Genomic DNA, 16,528 nt, shown 5'->3' on the forward strand with positions numbered 1-16,528 from the left:
CAACTATGTATAAAATAAAGTGAGAGGTAAAGTGAAGTTGTAGTGAATAGTCAGAGGTTCAAAAATCCTAAAGTGATCTGAGATGAAAGCTAAACAGGTGTATACATGTATAGAAATTAATTAAGCTACACATGGAAGATTTGTTCACTTTACAAAGATATGTAAAAGTTAAATTAAAAAACAGAATTAAACATTTTCCTTCTAAAAGAAGGAAGGTAAGGTCTCACAAAGGAATGCCAATAACATTTAGTTTTTGTTTAAAAGAAATGTAGTTCTGGTCAAGCCAGATAAATAGAAATGCCAGTGTAGGGACTTCCCTGGCAGTTCAGTGGTTAAGACTTCGCCTTACAATGTAGGGGGTGCGGGTTCGATCACCGTTTGGGGAGCTAAGATCCCACATGTCTCATGGCCAAAAAACCAAAACATAAAACAGAAGCAATATTGTAATAAACTCAATAAAGACTTTAAAAATGGTCCACAACAAAAAAATCTTTAAAAAAGAAAAAAAGAAATGCCAGTGTAGAAACATCATGTATGTTCCCTACTAGACTCCTCAAAAGAGATACGTATGCACTTAAGAAAATATTAAATGTTCATGATAAAAACACTCAACATACTAGGAATATAAGGGGACTTCCTCAACCTGATAAAGAACACACAAAAAAACCTATACTCAATGGTGAAAGACTGAACGCATTTCCCCAATATCGAAAACAAAATAAGGTTGTCTGCTCTTGCTCGTTTATTCAGTGTTATACTGAAGGTTCTAGTCAGGGCAATTAGACAAGAAAAAGAAATGAAAGGCATCTAGATTGGGAAGAAAGAAGTAAAACTATCTCTATTTGCAGATGACATGATCTTATATAAAGAAAATCCTAAGGAATAAACTAAAAAAATATTAAAATAAATGAGTTCAGGAAGGTTACAAAATACAAGATTAATATAGAAAAATCAATTTCATTTAGATACACTTGGCAATAAATAAAACATAAAATTAAGAAAACAATTCCGTTTACAACAGCACCAAAAGGAATAAAATACTTAGGAATAAATTTACCAAAAGAAGTACAAAACTCTAAAGATAATATTAAACTAAGTTGAACTAGAGCACATTTAGGAAGACATGAGTAAAGTTAGGATTCCATCTATCCAAAGACTTAGAGGTTGAAATTAGGAAGTAGCAAAGATACTCTCCCCTTGAGAATGAAAAGAGTGGTTCTTCATACATGCTAAGGGGAGAATTCAAGTTAAGAAGATGACTACTTCTCTTATCACCTTTGCATGGTAACAGACCTTCAGAGTAATGAAAATATACACTAACCTGTGAAAGGTATTCTGCTTGTATTAAGTTGTTACTCTTTGATTTACGACTGCTCATTTCAACAAACTGAAATCCTTAAAAAAAAGAAAAAAAATTTTTAGCATGAATATAAAGACTATTGACTTACAGAGATTATTTAAGAATGTACTATTATAGAATCAAAATAAACAAGTTTTAAAACATGAAAAATGTTCAAATTTCTCAAACTTTAAAAATTCTCAGTTGAACCTAATTGTAGGAGTCATTTCATAACATATGTAAATAAAACCATCATGCTAAACATCTTAAAATTATACAGTGATGTATGTAAATTGTTTCTCAATAAAAACAGGAAAAAAACCATCTCAACAGCTCCTCTAAGTACAGGTTTAATTGACACTCCATTGCACAATTTAGATGGTTCTCACACACAATTACTCCTACCTTTCTTTTCAATCTACTATTCAGCTTCCCCTCCTTGCCTTCAAAAACAAAAACAAAAACAAAAACAAAAAACAACCTATGTGCTTCCTTTATATACAATGTTTCTCCCCACATCCATCCCACAGGATCAGCCCTTCCAGAAAGCTTTCGCTTTCTTCTTCCACTCATCAGTCATAAACAGTCATTACAGACTAGGTAAATGTCTTTTCTGTAAACATACAGAACTGCCTGTACTTCTCTTTTTCATAATCAAATCATACTAAACAAAATTTGGTTAACTGTCAGTGTCCCCAAATTGAGGATATTTAAAAGTTCCAAGCATTTTAGCATAATGTCCAAAATAAAGTTGGCAATGATAACTGGAATGAAAAATACATATACTAACGAAAAAAAAGAAGTTCTGTAAAATTTTCCTTGAGGGCAATATACTCATAGATAAACACCTTTGGCTAAAAGATCTAATTTTCTCATCAACAATTTCCTATATAATTACTTTACTAATCAGGTAATAATAGCTTAGCCAGGAATTGTTACAAGTGCTTTGCATTTATGAACTCATTTAATCCTCAGAATAACCCTATGGTATAAATATGATCATTAATACTGCTTTCAGATTAGAAGACACAGAAAGGTTAAGTAGCTTGACCAAAACCAAACAGTGTGTAAGTCACAGAGTCAGGATTTAAACCCAGTCAAGGTATACTTGATTATATATAACTATTATATATAGCTGTAAGTGTATATACTTGGTTATATATAACTAATTGCTATTTAGTCAACTGTTTTTAAAAAGTACAAATTTCAATAAAAGATCAACCTCTGTGACATATTTTATATTCATATTTATTAATTTCATATACTGACAGATGCCAACCCTTGGAATGCTGTTTCTAACAGGACAGCAGTTGAGCAATGTTTGACAAATAGATAACAAGCAAATCTGTCTCTCCCTTCTTAAACCCCAAAGGGCTTCTGGCTCCAGGCACTCAAATTGGAAACTCAAGAACAGAGTACTCTACTGATGTCTTGGTCCCTTAAGAAGCTTCTTTCTTAGGAGAAAAGTGGTTTTCTCAGCCGCCCTTAGAGCCCTTCTAGCAGCTTTTTCTCTGTACGAGGCACCTTGCTTGAGAATCTTTACATTAATTATTTTAATTTTATTCTATTTAAAAATTTTCCCTTAAATCAGAGTTGTGTGTGGGCAAAAAACCATTTTAGCAACATGAAATGATATCCTCATTCTGGTTTAAGATACTCTTGACTGTGAAGAAGGTCTACAAGCCAAAATCTGAAATCACAGGAAACAATGGAACAAATGTCCCCTAGACAATAAGAAGTGAATTTTTAAAAAATGGAGGAGAGCTTTTACAATATACCTTATCTTTTTAGAGCTATATTAGCGATTTCACAGTATTAATGGAATTAAAACATATTTCTCCCCATTTCATGGGTTGAAAAAACATGCTCAGAAGAGCTAAGTAAAATGCCTGAGGTTGCAGGGTAGGTGTCTAATCTGCCTCCTTGTATCAAATATAATTCAGGTAAGCCACTAAAAACATGCATATTCTTCATTTGGTGATCATTCATGAAAGAAACATACACATACACACTACTTCAGTTCCTAACCCACATAAATTTTTACTGCAAATTGAGTCTTAATCGAGATTGATTTTAATACATCTAGCCCCTCCAAATAACAGTCAAATCTCCACTCTATTACAAAGAACATTTTAAAAGACAATTTTAACTTTATAGATGAAACGACAAGTTTTGGAATGATAGATGCAAACCACATATCTGACAAAGGACTTATATACAGAGAAGCTTCAAAGCTCAACAATACAGAAATCTAGAAAAATGGGCAAAGGGCGTAAACAGACACTTCAGCCAAAGAGAGTATATGGATACCAAATAAACACATGAAACACATTAGTCATTAGGAAAATGCAAATTATAAGCACAACGAGGTATATGCACACACGTATTTGAACAGCAAAAATTAAAAAGTGAAAACAGCAAATGCTGGTGAGGATGCAGAGAATCCACATCTCTCATACAACTACTGGTAAGAATGTGAAATCTTATAGTCATTCTGCAAAGTTTCCTTTTGGCAGTTTTTTTTTTTTAATTTAACTTAATTTTATTTTTTTATACAGCAGGTTATTATTAACTATCTATTTTATAAATATTAGTGTATACATGTCAATCCCAATCTCCCAATTCATCCCACAACCACCCCACACCCCGCTTTCACCCCTTGGTGTCCATACGTTTATTCTCTACATCCGTGTCTCCACCTCTGCGTTGCAAACCAGTTCATCTGTACCATTTTTCTAGATTCCACATATATGCGTTAATGTATGATACTTGTTTTTCTCTTTGACTTACTTCACTCTGTATGACAGTATCTAGGTCCATCCACATCTCTACAAATGACACAATTTTGTTCCTTTTTATGGCTGAGTAATATTCCATTGCATATATGTACCACAATTTCCTTAGCCATTTGTCTGTCTATGGGCATTTAGGTTGCTTCCATGACCTGGCTACTGTAAATAGTGCTGCAATGAACACTGGGGTGCATGTGTATTTTTGAATTATGGTTTTCTCTGGGTATATGCCCAGTAATGGGATTGCTGGGTCATATGGTAGTTCTATTTTTAGTTTTTTAAGGAACCTCCATACTGTTCTCCATAGTGGCTGCATCAATTTACATTCCCACCAACAGTACAAGAGGGTTCCCTTTTCCCCACACCCTCTGCAGCATTTGTGGTTTATAGATTTTCTGATGATGCCCATTCTAACCGGTTTCAAGTGATACCTCACTGTAGTTTTGATTTGCATTTCTCTAATAATTAGTGATGTTGAGCAGCTTTTCATAAGCCTCTTGGCCATCTGTATGTCTTCTTTGGAGAAATGTCTATTTAGGTCTTCTGCCCATTTTTTGATTGGGTAGTTTTTTTTTTTAATATTGAGCTGCATAAGCTGTTTATGTAATTTGGAGATTAATCCTTTGTCCGTTCATTTGTTTGGAAATATTTTCTCCCATTCTGAGGGTTGTACTTTCGTCTTGTTTATAGTTTCCTTTGTTGTGCAAAAGCTTTTAAGTTTCATTAGATCCCATTTGTTTATTTTTGTTTTTATTTCCGTTACTCTAGGAGGTGGATCAAAAAAGATCTTGCTGTGATTTATGTCAAAGAGTGTTCTTCCTATGTATTCCTCGAAGATTTTATAGTGTCCAGTCTTACATTTAGGTCTTCAACCCATTTTGAGTTTATTTTTGTGTATGGTGTCAGGGAGTGTTCTAATTTCATTCTTATACATGTAGCTGTCTAGTTTTTCCAGCACCATTTACTGAAGAGATTGTCTTTTCTCCATTGTATATCCTTGCCTCCTTTGTCGTATATTAGTTGACCTGATCTTTCATTGTTAGTGTATAGGAATGTAAAAGATTTCTGTGCATTAATTTTGTATCCTGCAACTTTACCAACTTCATTGATTAGCTCTAGTAGTTTTCTGGCAGCATCTTTAGGATTATCTATGTATAGTATCATGTCATCTGCAAACAGTGACAGTTTTACTTCTTCTTTTCCAATTTGGATTCCTTTTATTTTTTTCTTCTCTGATTGCCATAGCTAGGACTTCCAAAACTATGCTGAATACTAGTGGCAAGAGTGGACATCCTTGTTTGCTCCTGAGCTTAGAGGAAATGCTTTGTTTTTCACCACTGAGAATGATGCTTGCTGTGGGTTTGTCTTATATGGCCTCTATTATATTGAGATTGGTTCCCTCTGTGTCCACGTTCTGGAGATTTTTTAATCATAAATGGGTGTTGAATTTTGTCAAAAGCTTTGACTGCATCTATTGAGATGATCATATGGTTTCTATTCTTCAATTTGTTAATATGGTGTATCACACTGATTTGTGTATATTGAAGAATCCTTGAATCCCTGGGATAAATCCCTCTTGACCATGGTGTATGATCCTTTTAATGTGTTGTTGGATTTTGTCTGCTAGTATTTTGTTGAGGATTTTTGCATCTATATACACCAGTAATATTGGTCTGTAATTTTCGTTTTTTGTAGTATCTTTGATTTTGGTATCAGGGTGATGGTGGCCTCACAGAATGAGTTTGGGGGTGTTCCTTCCTCCGCCATTTTTTGGAAGAGTTTGAGAAGGATGGGTATTAGCTCTTCTCTAAACGTTCAATACAATTCACCTGTGAAACCATCTGGTCCTGGACTTTTGTTTGCTGCAAGATTTTTAATCATACTTTCAATTTCATTACTTGTGATTGGTCTGTTCATATTTTCTATTTCTTCCTGGTTCAGTCTTGAAAGGTTGTGACTTTCTAAGGATTTGTCCATTTCTTCCAGGTTGTCCATTTTATTGGCATAGAGTTGCTTGTAGTAACCTCTCATGATCCTTTGTATCTCTGCAGTGTCAGTTGTTACTTCTCGATCTTCATTTCTAATTTTATTGATTCTGGATGAGTCTGACTAACAGTTTATCAATTTTGTTTATCTTCTCAAAGAACCAGCTTTTAGTTTTATTGATCTTTGCTATTGTTTTCTCTGTTTCTACTTTCTTTCTGCTCTGATCTTTATGACTTCTTTCCTTCTACTCACTTTGGGTTTGGTTTGTTCTTCTTTCTCTAGTATCCTTAAGGTGTAAGGTTAGATTGTTTGAGATGTTTCTTGTTACTTGAGGTACGATTGTATTGCTATAAACTGCCCTTTTAGAACTGCTTTTGCTGCATCCCACAGGTTTTGGATCGTTGTGTTTTCGTTGTCATTTGCCTCTAGGTATTTTTTGATTTACTCTTTGATTTCTTCAGCGATCTCTTGGTTATTTAGTAACATATTGATTAGCCTCCTGTGTTTGTGTTTTTTGCAATTTTTTCCCTGAAATTGATTTCTAATCTCATAGCATTGTTGTCAGAAAAGATGCTTGCTATGATTTCAATTTTCTTAAATTTACTGAGGCTTGATTTGTGACCCAAGATGTGGTCTATCCTGGAGAATGTTCTGTGTGCAATTGAGAAGAAAGTGTAATCTGCTGTTTTTGGATTGAATGTCCTATAAATATCAATTAAATCTATTTGATCTATTGTGTCACTTAAATCTTGTGTTTCCTTATTAATTTTCTGTCTGGATGATCTGTCCACTGGTGTAAGTGAGGTGTTAAAATCCCTCACTATTACTGTGTTACTGTCGATTTCCTCTTTTATAGCTGTTAGCATTTGCCTTATGTATTGAGGTGCTCCTATGTTGGGTTCATAGATATTTATAATTGTTATATCTTCTTCTTGGATTGATCCCTTGATCATTATGTAGTGTCCTCCCTTGTCTCTTGTTACAATCTTTGTTTTAAAGTTTATTTTATCTGATATGAGTATTGCTACTCCAGCTTTCTTTTGATTTCCATTTGCACGGAGTATTTTTCCATCCCCTCACTTTCAGTCTGTATGTGTCCCTAGGTCTGAAGTGGGTCTCTTGTAGACAGCATATAGATGGGTCTTGTTTTTGTATTCATTCAGCAAGCCTGTGTCTTTTGGTTGGAGCATTTAATCCATTCACATTTAAGGTAATTATCGATATGTATGTTCCTATGACCATTTTCTTAATTGTTTTGGGTTTGTTTTTGTAGGTCCTTTTCTTCTCGTTTCCCACTTAGAAATGTTCCTTTAGCATTTGCTGTAGAGCTGGTTTGTTGGAGCTGAATTCTCCTAGCTTTTGCTTGTCTGTAAAGCTTTTGATTTCTCTGTTGAATCTGAATGAGATCCTTGCCAGCTAGAGTAATCTTTGTTGTAGGTTCCTCCCTTTCATCACTTTAAATATATTGTGCCACCCCCTTCTGGCTTGTAGAGTTTCTGCTAAGAAATCAGCTGTTAACCTTATGGGAGTTCCCTTGTATGTTATTTGTTGTTTTTCCCTTGTTGTTTTTAATAATTTTTTTTGTATTTAATTCTTGTCAATTTGATTACTATGTGTCTTGGCGTGTTTTTCCTTGGGTTTATCCTATATGGGACTCTCTGTGCTTCCTGGACTTGATTGACTATTTCCTTTCCCATGTTAGGGAAGTTTTTGCCTGTAATCTCCTCAAATATTTTCTCAGGTCCTTTCTCTCTCTCTTCTGGGACCCCTATAATGCCAATGTTGGTGCATTTAATGTTGTTTCAGAGGTCTCTTAGGCTGTCTTCATTTTTTTTCATTCTTTTTTTTTTATTCTGTTCCGTGGCAGTGAATTCCACCTTTTTGTCTTCCAGGTCACTTATCCGTTCTTCTGCCTCAGTTATTCTAGTATTGATTCCTTCTATTGTATTTTTCACTTCAGTTATTGTATTGTTCATGTCTGTTTGTTCTTTAATTCTTCTAGGTGTTTGTTCTTTAATTCTTCTAGGTCTTTGTTAAACATTTCTTTCATCTTTTTGATCTTTGCCTCCATTCTTTTTCAGAGGTCCTGGATCATCTTCACTATCATTATTCTGAACTCTTTTTCTGGAAGGTTGCCTACCTCCACTTCATTTAGCTGTTTTTCTGGGGTTTTATCTTGTTCCTTCATCTGGTACATAGTCCTCTGCCTTTTCATTTTGTCTATCTTTCTGTGAATGTGGTTTTTGTTCCACAAGCTGCAGGACTGTAGTTCTTCTTGCTTCTGCTGTCTGCCCTCTGATGGATGTGGCTATCTAAGAGGCTTGTGCAAGCTTCCTGATGGGAGGGACTGGTGGTGGGTAGAGTTGGCTGTTGCTCTGGTGGGCAGAGCTCAGTAAAACTTTAATCCACTTGTTTGCTGATGGGTGGGGCTGAGTTCCCTCCCTGTTGGTTGTTTGGCCTGAGGTGACCCAGCACTGGAGCCTACCCGGCTCTTTGGTGGGGCTAATGGTAGACTCCAGGAGGGCACATGCCAAGGAGTACTTCCCAGAACTTCTGCTGCCAGTGTCCTTGTCCCTACGGTGAGCCACAGCCACCCCCTGCCTCTTCAGGAGACCCTCCAACACTAGTAGGTAGGTCTGGTTCAGTCTCCTATGGGGTCACTGCTCCTTCCCCCTGGATCCTGATGTGCACACTACTTTGTGTGTGCCCTCCACGAGTGGAGTCTCTATTTCCCCCAGTTCTGTCAAAGTCCTGCAATCAAATCCCGCTAGCCTTCAAAGTCTGATTCTCTGGGAATTCCTCCTCCCATTGCCAAGACCCCCAGGTTGGGAAGCCTGACGTGGCAGTCAGAACCTTCAGTCCAGTGGGTGGACTTCTCTGGTAAAACTGTTCTCCAGTTTGTGAGTCACCCACCCAGTGGTTATGGGATTTGAGTTTATTGTGATTGTGCCCCTCCTACCATCTCATTGCTGTTTCTTCTTTGTCTTTGGATGTAGGGTATCTTTTTTGATGAGTTCCAGTGTCTTCCTGTCGATTGTTCAGCAGTTAGCTGTGATTCTGGTGTTCTCGCAAAAGGGAGTGAGTGCACGTCCTTCTACTCCAGCATCTTGAACCCGTTTTAAGCTCTCCTATGCTTTGGCAGTTTCTTATAAACAAACACTTACCATGTAACATGGCAATTCTACTCGGTATTTATACCAAAGAAATGAAAATCTATCCTCAAACGAAAACCTGTAAATGTGAATCTTCACAACAATTTTATTTGTAATAGACAAAAAACTGAAAACAATACAGATGTCCTTCAAAGAGCCAATGGAGTTAAAGAAACTGAAACATCCATACCTACAGGGGGACTATAACTGAGAAAAAAATAAAGAGAGATTAACTACTGATACGTGAAATAACTTGGATGGCTCTCAAGGGCATCATGTTTAGTGAACAGAAAAAAAAAAAAAGGCCGATCTCAAAACAATTACATATTGTACAATTCGATTTAAAAAACATTCTTGGAATGATAAAACTATTATGAAGATGAAGAACAGATTCATGATTGTGAGGAGACAGAACTTAGGGGTGAGTATGACTACAAAAAGGAGTTACATGAAGAATTTTCTTTGTAATGATGGAACAGTTTGGTATCTTTATTGCAACAGTGTTCAAACAAATCTATACATGGGATAAAATCAAAGAGAATTATACAGACACACAAAAATGAGTGCAAGTAAAAACTGCTGAGAACTGAATAAGGTCTGTAGTCTTGTTAACAGTGTTATACCAATGTCAGTTTTCTGGTTTTGACATGCAGTATCATTTTATAAGACGTCACCCTTAAGAGAATGTGGGTGAAGGGTTTATGGGACACTATGAACTATATTTGCAACTTCTGTGAGTCTATAATAATTTCAAAATAAAAAGTTTAAAAAAGGGCTTCCCTGGTGGCGCAGTGGTTGAGAATCTGCCTGCCAATGCAGGGGACGTGGGTTCCGGCCCTGGTCTGGGAAGATCCCACATGCCGCAGAGAAACTAGGCCCGTGAGCCACAATTGCTGAGCCTGCGCGTCTGGAGCCTGTGCTCCGCAGCGGGAGAGGCCGCGATAATGAGAGGCCCGCACACCGCGATGAAGAGTGGCCCCCACTTGCTGCAACTAGAGAGAAAGCCCTCACACAGAAACGAAGACCCAACACAGCCATACATAAATAAATAAATAAATAAAATTAAATAAATATTTTTTTTAAAAAGTTAAAAAAAATTAAACTCTATAATTTTATAGTTTTTTTTGAAGTGCTTAATGACAAAAATGTGAATATAAGTGGTGTAACTAAATCTTCTTTATCTGCAAATAGATTATTAAGTTTGATTGAATTTCTCCTCAAATTTACCCATGGATCATGGGACACTTCCTACTGTGCTTTTGATACCATGATTTTACTTACTATTCTAAATAGCAGGACTAGACATAAAGTGTAAAAGTAGCTGAACGTCTATGCATGACTAAGTCATGTTGTTATCAAATACAATAGGTGACTACAATTATTTAGTTGTAGAAATTTTGGTAGAAACTACTATTTTATTTATACTCTTAAGACGAGCAGTGAAATGGATAATCCCAAAGAATGGTTTACCCTCACAGTATTTCTTTAGCACCTATACGTTTTATATTATTGGTTTCCAGTAGATCCTCCTCTCAACTTATGTTTTCTAAAGTGAATAAACCTAATTTTCAGTTTCAGAGTTTCAAGTGACAATTGGTCTATTCTATAGCCTAAAACAATTGAACCCGATCCACTCCTGTCACTAGCTGCCTCCATCCTAGTTTAGCTCACCATTATTTCTTGACTGGAAATCCATGCCAGCTTCTTTATTGTCTCCAACTCTTACTCCCATTTTCATGTAAAAACCCTTCAATTACATCCTCAACCCCGAAAATTCTAAATTCCAAATTCCCTAACATCATTTAAAAGGAAGGTTCCAAATGACTAGTTTCCCAGTTTAGCTCACAGCTCCTTCTCTTAATATGCCTGGAAGAATCCACAATTCTCTATACCCTGACTGACTCCAAACTCAGGCCTTAGTTGAGATATTATTTCCTTTGGAATACTTTCTGTGACACCCCTGTACACTCCTACTTTGGGCAAATCTGAGGGTTATGTGTCCCTCAAGTGCTATCTTCCTCTTTCACAGAACTTAATTAGCATACAGTGATGTAACTAACTCTGTGCTTACTTATGTTTGCTCCACTGGACCACAGCTCCTTGAAAGAAAGACTCAGAAATCATGTTACCATTGTATCCAAATCAAGTAGTGCAAAAATGGCATATAGTTGGTTTTCAAGAAAATATTTGATAAGTGAATGAATGTTAGGCAGTGGAGAATGTCCACAGGTAAACTAGCTGCTAAAAAGGAGCCAGGTTAGTTTAAATCAACTGCTTAGCTAAATTTAAAAGTTTTGAATAATTACATGCCATAACCTTAAAAAAAAACCTGCCAAGCATGAAAGAAAAATTATATATATACTAATATATATTTATATAAATATTATTTATATAAAATAAATACAGAATGATTTATACTTCAAGTAAAATACATGCAGTATAATATTATCATGGTAGTGTCACATCAATGGAAATTCAAATTGGTTAAAATATAGTTAATTTGGTTAAGAAATTAATTTCTTTTAATAGAGAAGTCCCAAGATTAACAAAAGATAAAGTACACTTTTTTTTAACAAATAATTTTTAAATCAAATGATATACCTTATAAAGTTGTAAGTCTGATGATGTAAGAGAAGGTAAAGTCAATTATATTTAGAAAAAGATTATCAATTATTTCTATCTTTTTATAATGGGTTGACAGTTTGCTAGTAACACATTAAAAAAAGATTAGTAATATATTCTCCTTTCTGGAATTAGGCTACCATATTTCATTCTTATTTACACTGCCTTCAATTAAGACTTGGAGGATTAAAAGGAATATCTGAAATGAATATTAAATTTACTAGTCAAAATCTACACTTTTACTTATTTTATTAATATTTACAAGTACTCCAGCCATCCTCAATTTCATTATTTTAATTTTGCTTGATTTGGAATACTCTCCCTACTCATTTCAAACTTGCAGTTACTGAATGCCAGTTTTAGCTTGTCTAAAATATAGGCAACACAGATTTTAAATCTAATATATAGTAATACTGAACATATGAAAAAAGAGAGTTCAAGGTTTTCATTTCTGAAGTTAAACCAGAAAAGCAAAGGCAGAAGAAGTGAAGATGAAGACACTAGAATCTTTCTAGAAATTTTTGATTTTTCTTAGAAAGTAAGTCACACGCGATGAAATAAAGAAATATTTGAGGATACTATTGAAATCAGAACTGTAAGCAAGGAGAAGTCCAAAAAAAGGCCATTTATATATCAAATTTAAGATAAATGCAAATTCAGACAAAGTCAAGGAGAAGCAGAACTTGAAAACTGAGATTGATGGTAATATCAACTGTCCTTAAGAGTTCTGTCATCAACTGAGCATAGACTTGAATTCTTGGTTCTGTGGTATGACCTTCGCAAATTAACCTTCCTAAGCCCCAGTTTTCTCCTCTGTAAAGTTTGAGATAAAAGCATTGTTTAATTCACAGGATTACTGTGGGTATTAAATGAAATGTTTTACCTGATATGCCATGCTGTCAAATGCCAAGCATGGTGATACAGAGTACACTTTATAAATTATTATATTACATTGGAGAAAAGAACCAAGATTAGAAACAATTAGAGTTGGGGGCTGGGGGGAATGAAGCACAGAATTAGGCTCTTGTTCTAAACAATTTCTTTTTTTTTTTTTTTTTAACATCTTTATTGGAGTATAATTGCTTTACAATGGTGTGGTAGTTTCTGCTTTATAACAAAGTGAATCAGTTATACATATACATATGTTCCCATTAAACAATTTCTTTGAGGGTACTTTGACCGTGCAATGAAGTATCGAGTACAACTCCAACTAAGGTACCCCAGAACTATGATGGCAACTTCAATGATATAAATTCACTGAGTATTCCTCAATACAAAAAAAAAATTTTAATACTAGTAATAATAAGAAATTATGGGCAGATCAATCTATATAGAGTTACATGGACCCTAAAGACTTCAAATCACTAGTGCCCAAAGCTATTCAACACCTGGAAGTGATTAAGATTGCTGGGCCTCATCCCCAGAGTTTCTGATTTAATAATAGGTCTAGGGTAGACCTTGAGAATTTCATTTCTGATAAATTCCCAGAGCATGTTCCTGTTGCCAGTCCTGGAACCACACTTTGTAAGCTACTGAGAAAACTGACTTGATTATTGTGCATTCCACATCAAAGCTGATAAAACTGCTAAGAGGCCAAAGAAGATGAAGAAATCCACAGGTATAGACAGCATCTCTTCAAACCAAGCTAAGCCTAATGTAAGTATTTGAGGATCGTGAAGGGAAAAGAGGAGAATGTGGAATAAAACAGGCATCAGGAGGCCCACGGACTTTCATCATGGTAAATAAACAAATAAGCTTTGAAGCCCTAGAAGGCTTCTTAGTAGATAGATAAAGAGATCACAAATCATAAGCCATAAGGGGAAACAAAGAGTTTCTCTTTCCTCCTGTTACTGAAAAGTAACAAAAGGTTTTTGTTTTACCAGCTGATAATTTAGAGAGCCTTCTGAGGATATTCCAAAAAAGTATACAGTTCTGTGATCTACTTGGGAGATTCTTTTGGTTGTCTAAATATTCATATAAACTTTTAAAATAAAAGAGTGGAAAGATAGAAAAAAACATTTGCCTGGATATATTTATTTCATCACCTGATTTAAAAAAAAAAAAAGCCCTTTCTTTCCTGCAAAGAACTTTTAAATTGTTTTTTGATATGTATATTTTAACAGCATAGAAGACAATGTTTTAATAACAGTTTTTGATTCAACAATATTTCTTGGGACAAATTAAATATGCCTAGGCTAAAAAATTTAAAAGTAAAAATTAGTACCTAAAAAATAAAATACTTAAAAATAAAATACTTAAAAGTTATCAACCAGTCTAAGACTGGTATCAAACAACATGAAAGACTCCTAACACAAAAAGGCCAAAAAAGATGTGCTTGATTCAGGAGATGAGGACAGGCACTTGCTCTATGGAGCTAACGGAAAATTACAGTCTCACTGTCCGAATTACAAGATGAATGAGGAACTGGTTAAGCACTAATGCTGTAACACTGTGGGACAGGCTGTTGTCAGTTACTATGACGCAAAGTTTGTAGTATCCAGAAAGACATAAGCAAAATGGATGAATGTTCATTAAAAAAAAAAAAAAAAAAAAAAAATCCCTGGGCAACACTCTTGAATCTTCAGGGATAGAAAACACTCCCCTCCCCTTTTTAAAGCAGTAAATGTTAAATTCTGACATACAGTCTAAGTTGGAAAAAAAAAAAAAAGATGGATTAACATCACAGACCATGCCTGTAGAGTTCTTGGTAAATGTTAGTGGGGTCTTTTTTTATAAAACCTGAGCAACTTCATTCTGCTTTGGTTTGCCACTTCCTCTGGACATTGATCTCTTGAGCAGTAAGTGTCACATATGAAATCCTCGCAGTTGAAGTGAAAACGGAATGGAGAAATTTACTGAGATTCACAGACGAGCGATACTTTTCTTTGCCAAAGGCTAGGTGCTTCAAACACTGCCCAGAATGAGACTACTACACGGAAAATCCAAGTAGATCACCACAGATAGTCTATTAAGAGCAGTAAAGCAGGAAAACAAAAAACATACCTTTTCTTCCCCTTTATTGTTTCAATGTGTTGGTCATGGTTAATACGTATTTAACCAAGTAAATGATCTGCTTTTATTTATTGTATGTGTTTATGTGACATTTAAAGTTGACTCTTGAGTTATGTGACCTTTTCTCTATATACTATCACCAGACCAAATGGTTCAGAATACAAACATGGCAATGACTATTCTTTTAAAAAACTAAGTTGGAAGAATTAAAAACTCTTAACCAGACAACTAAAAATAAACAATGGCATTTTAACCATGCATAAATATGCACACACAGAACTATCCAAGCCAGTATATTCATTTATACGATAGCCAAATAAAGCACCACTGGCTGAATATGCACACATACACTTAAAAATAGCAGATATAATTTGTTTTATATTAATGATCTTTCCCCTAGATGTTCAAAATGTCCAGATCTAAGGAACTAAACTGAAAGGCATCCTGGCTATGCTACTCAAATATTTTATCTTCATCGGGAAGCTGTCAATAGAGAAACGGCCAGAGCTACAGAGAAAACTAACAGGCATCTTTAAAATTTTTCTGAATTCTAATTATTCTTCTCACCTCTCTAATTATAACATTCTTAGGGACTATGTAGTAGAATGGTAAAGAGACAAACTGTAGAGCAGTTAGGTTATAGTCAATTCATCATGGAATTCCACTATTATAAATCCCAGTGCACCTAGCAAGGTAATACCTTTAATGTGGTATGTCCAATGAAAGAATTCTTCCTCATGAAACAAGAGTACAAACTCACGAATTATTACACTTTTTATTTTTAAAAGGCAAATAAAAATCAGCAAACATTAATGAAATTTTGGACACAAGGGTAACATTAAACTCTAATTTAAAAACATACACAAAGAACCAACCGAGTATTTGTTTTATTCTATATAAGTTTCCCAAATATCATAATCACCTGGGAAAATGCTTTTAAAATATGATTTCTGGGTCTCAGTCATAAATGTGTAATCTACACAATGTTCCCTGATTGACTCTTCTATACCACCAGGTCTAGGAACCAGTGTCCTACACTATGGGCTCAAGTAAGTGAGTGGCATTGTAGCTCTGACTTTTGTACCGTCTTAGGTCATGATACTCAGTTCTGACACACACATAAAGGTGGACACCTGTATGTGGTTGAGAAGATTCTTGCTATACCAATTCCAGAGCACTTCTATATTATAAACCAGAAAGGTACTGACCATTTAGAATTTATTCCTGCATTGACAAAGGACAAAAATGACAGTAATTATTAAAATATGCCACCTGAAGCTGCCTGCTCAGAACAGTCTATCTACATTCCCCATGACAGTAAGATCCCTGCAACTTACACCCTTACCACTGAAAGGATGATAAAGGTGAAATATTGAGATATACCCATTGACCACTACTTACCATAACTATATGTGGAATTTCAGACTTTTAAAAACATGTTAACCAAAGCAGGATGGTTAAACAAATAAGTTCAAGACTCAATCAGCTCTCACTTATCAACTGAGGTGGTGTATTTATCATAATTACCCATTCCTATGCTTTCCAAACCTACATGTTGATAAATCCCTGAGAATTATGAAGCATGTCCTTTTCTACCCTGGGATTTCATGAGCAGTTATAGATCT

At 35.1% G+C, this 16,528-nt stretch overlaps 1 protein-coding gene across 5 annotated transcripts in view; it reads right to left on the bottom strand.

Annotated features, from left to right (window-relative positions):
• ORC4 (origin recognition complex subunit 4) overlaps window positions 1-16,528 on the bottom strand; it is a 98,999-nt gene that overhangs the window by 43,841 nt on the left and 38,630 nt on the right. For all 5 annotated transcript variants that reach the window (XM_082465130.1, XM_082465129.1, XM_082465128.1 and 2 more), the window contains one exon: window positions 1,322-1,395. In XM_082465130.1, coding sequence (XP_082321256.1) covers window positions 1,322-1,378 — 57 coding nt within the window. In that variant the 5' untranslated portion in view covers window positions 1,379-1,395. The remainder of the gene's footprint in view (window positions 1-1,321; window positions 1,396-16,528) is intronic.

The sequence above is a fragment of the Balaenoptera physalus genome, assembly GCF_965194825.1.
Source record: "Balaenoptera physalus genome assembly, chromosome: 6".
In the NCBI taxonomy this organism is placed as follows: Eukaryota; Metazoa; Chordata; class Mammalia; order Artiodactyla; family Balaenopteridae; genus Balaenoptera; species Balaenoptera physalus.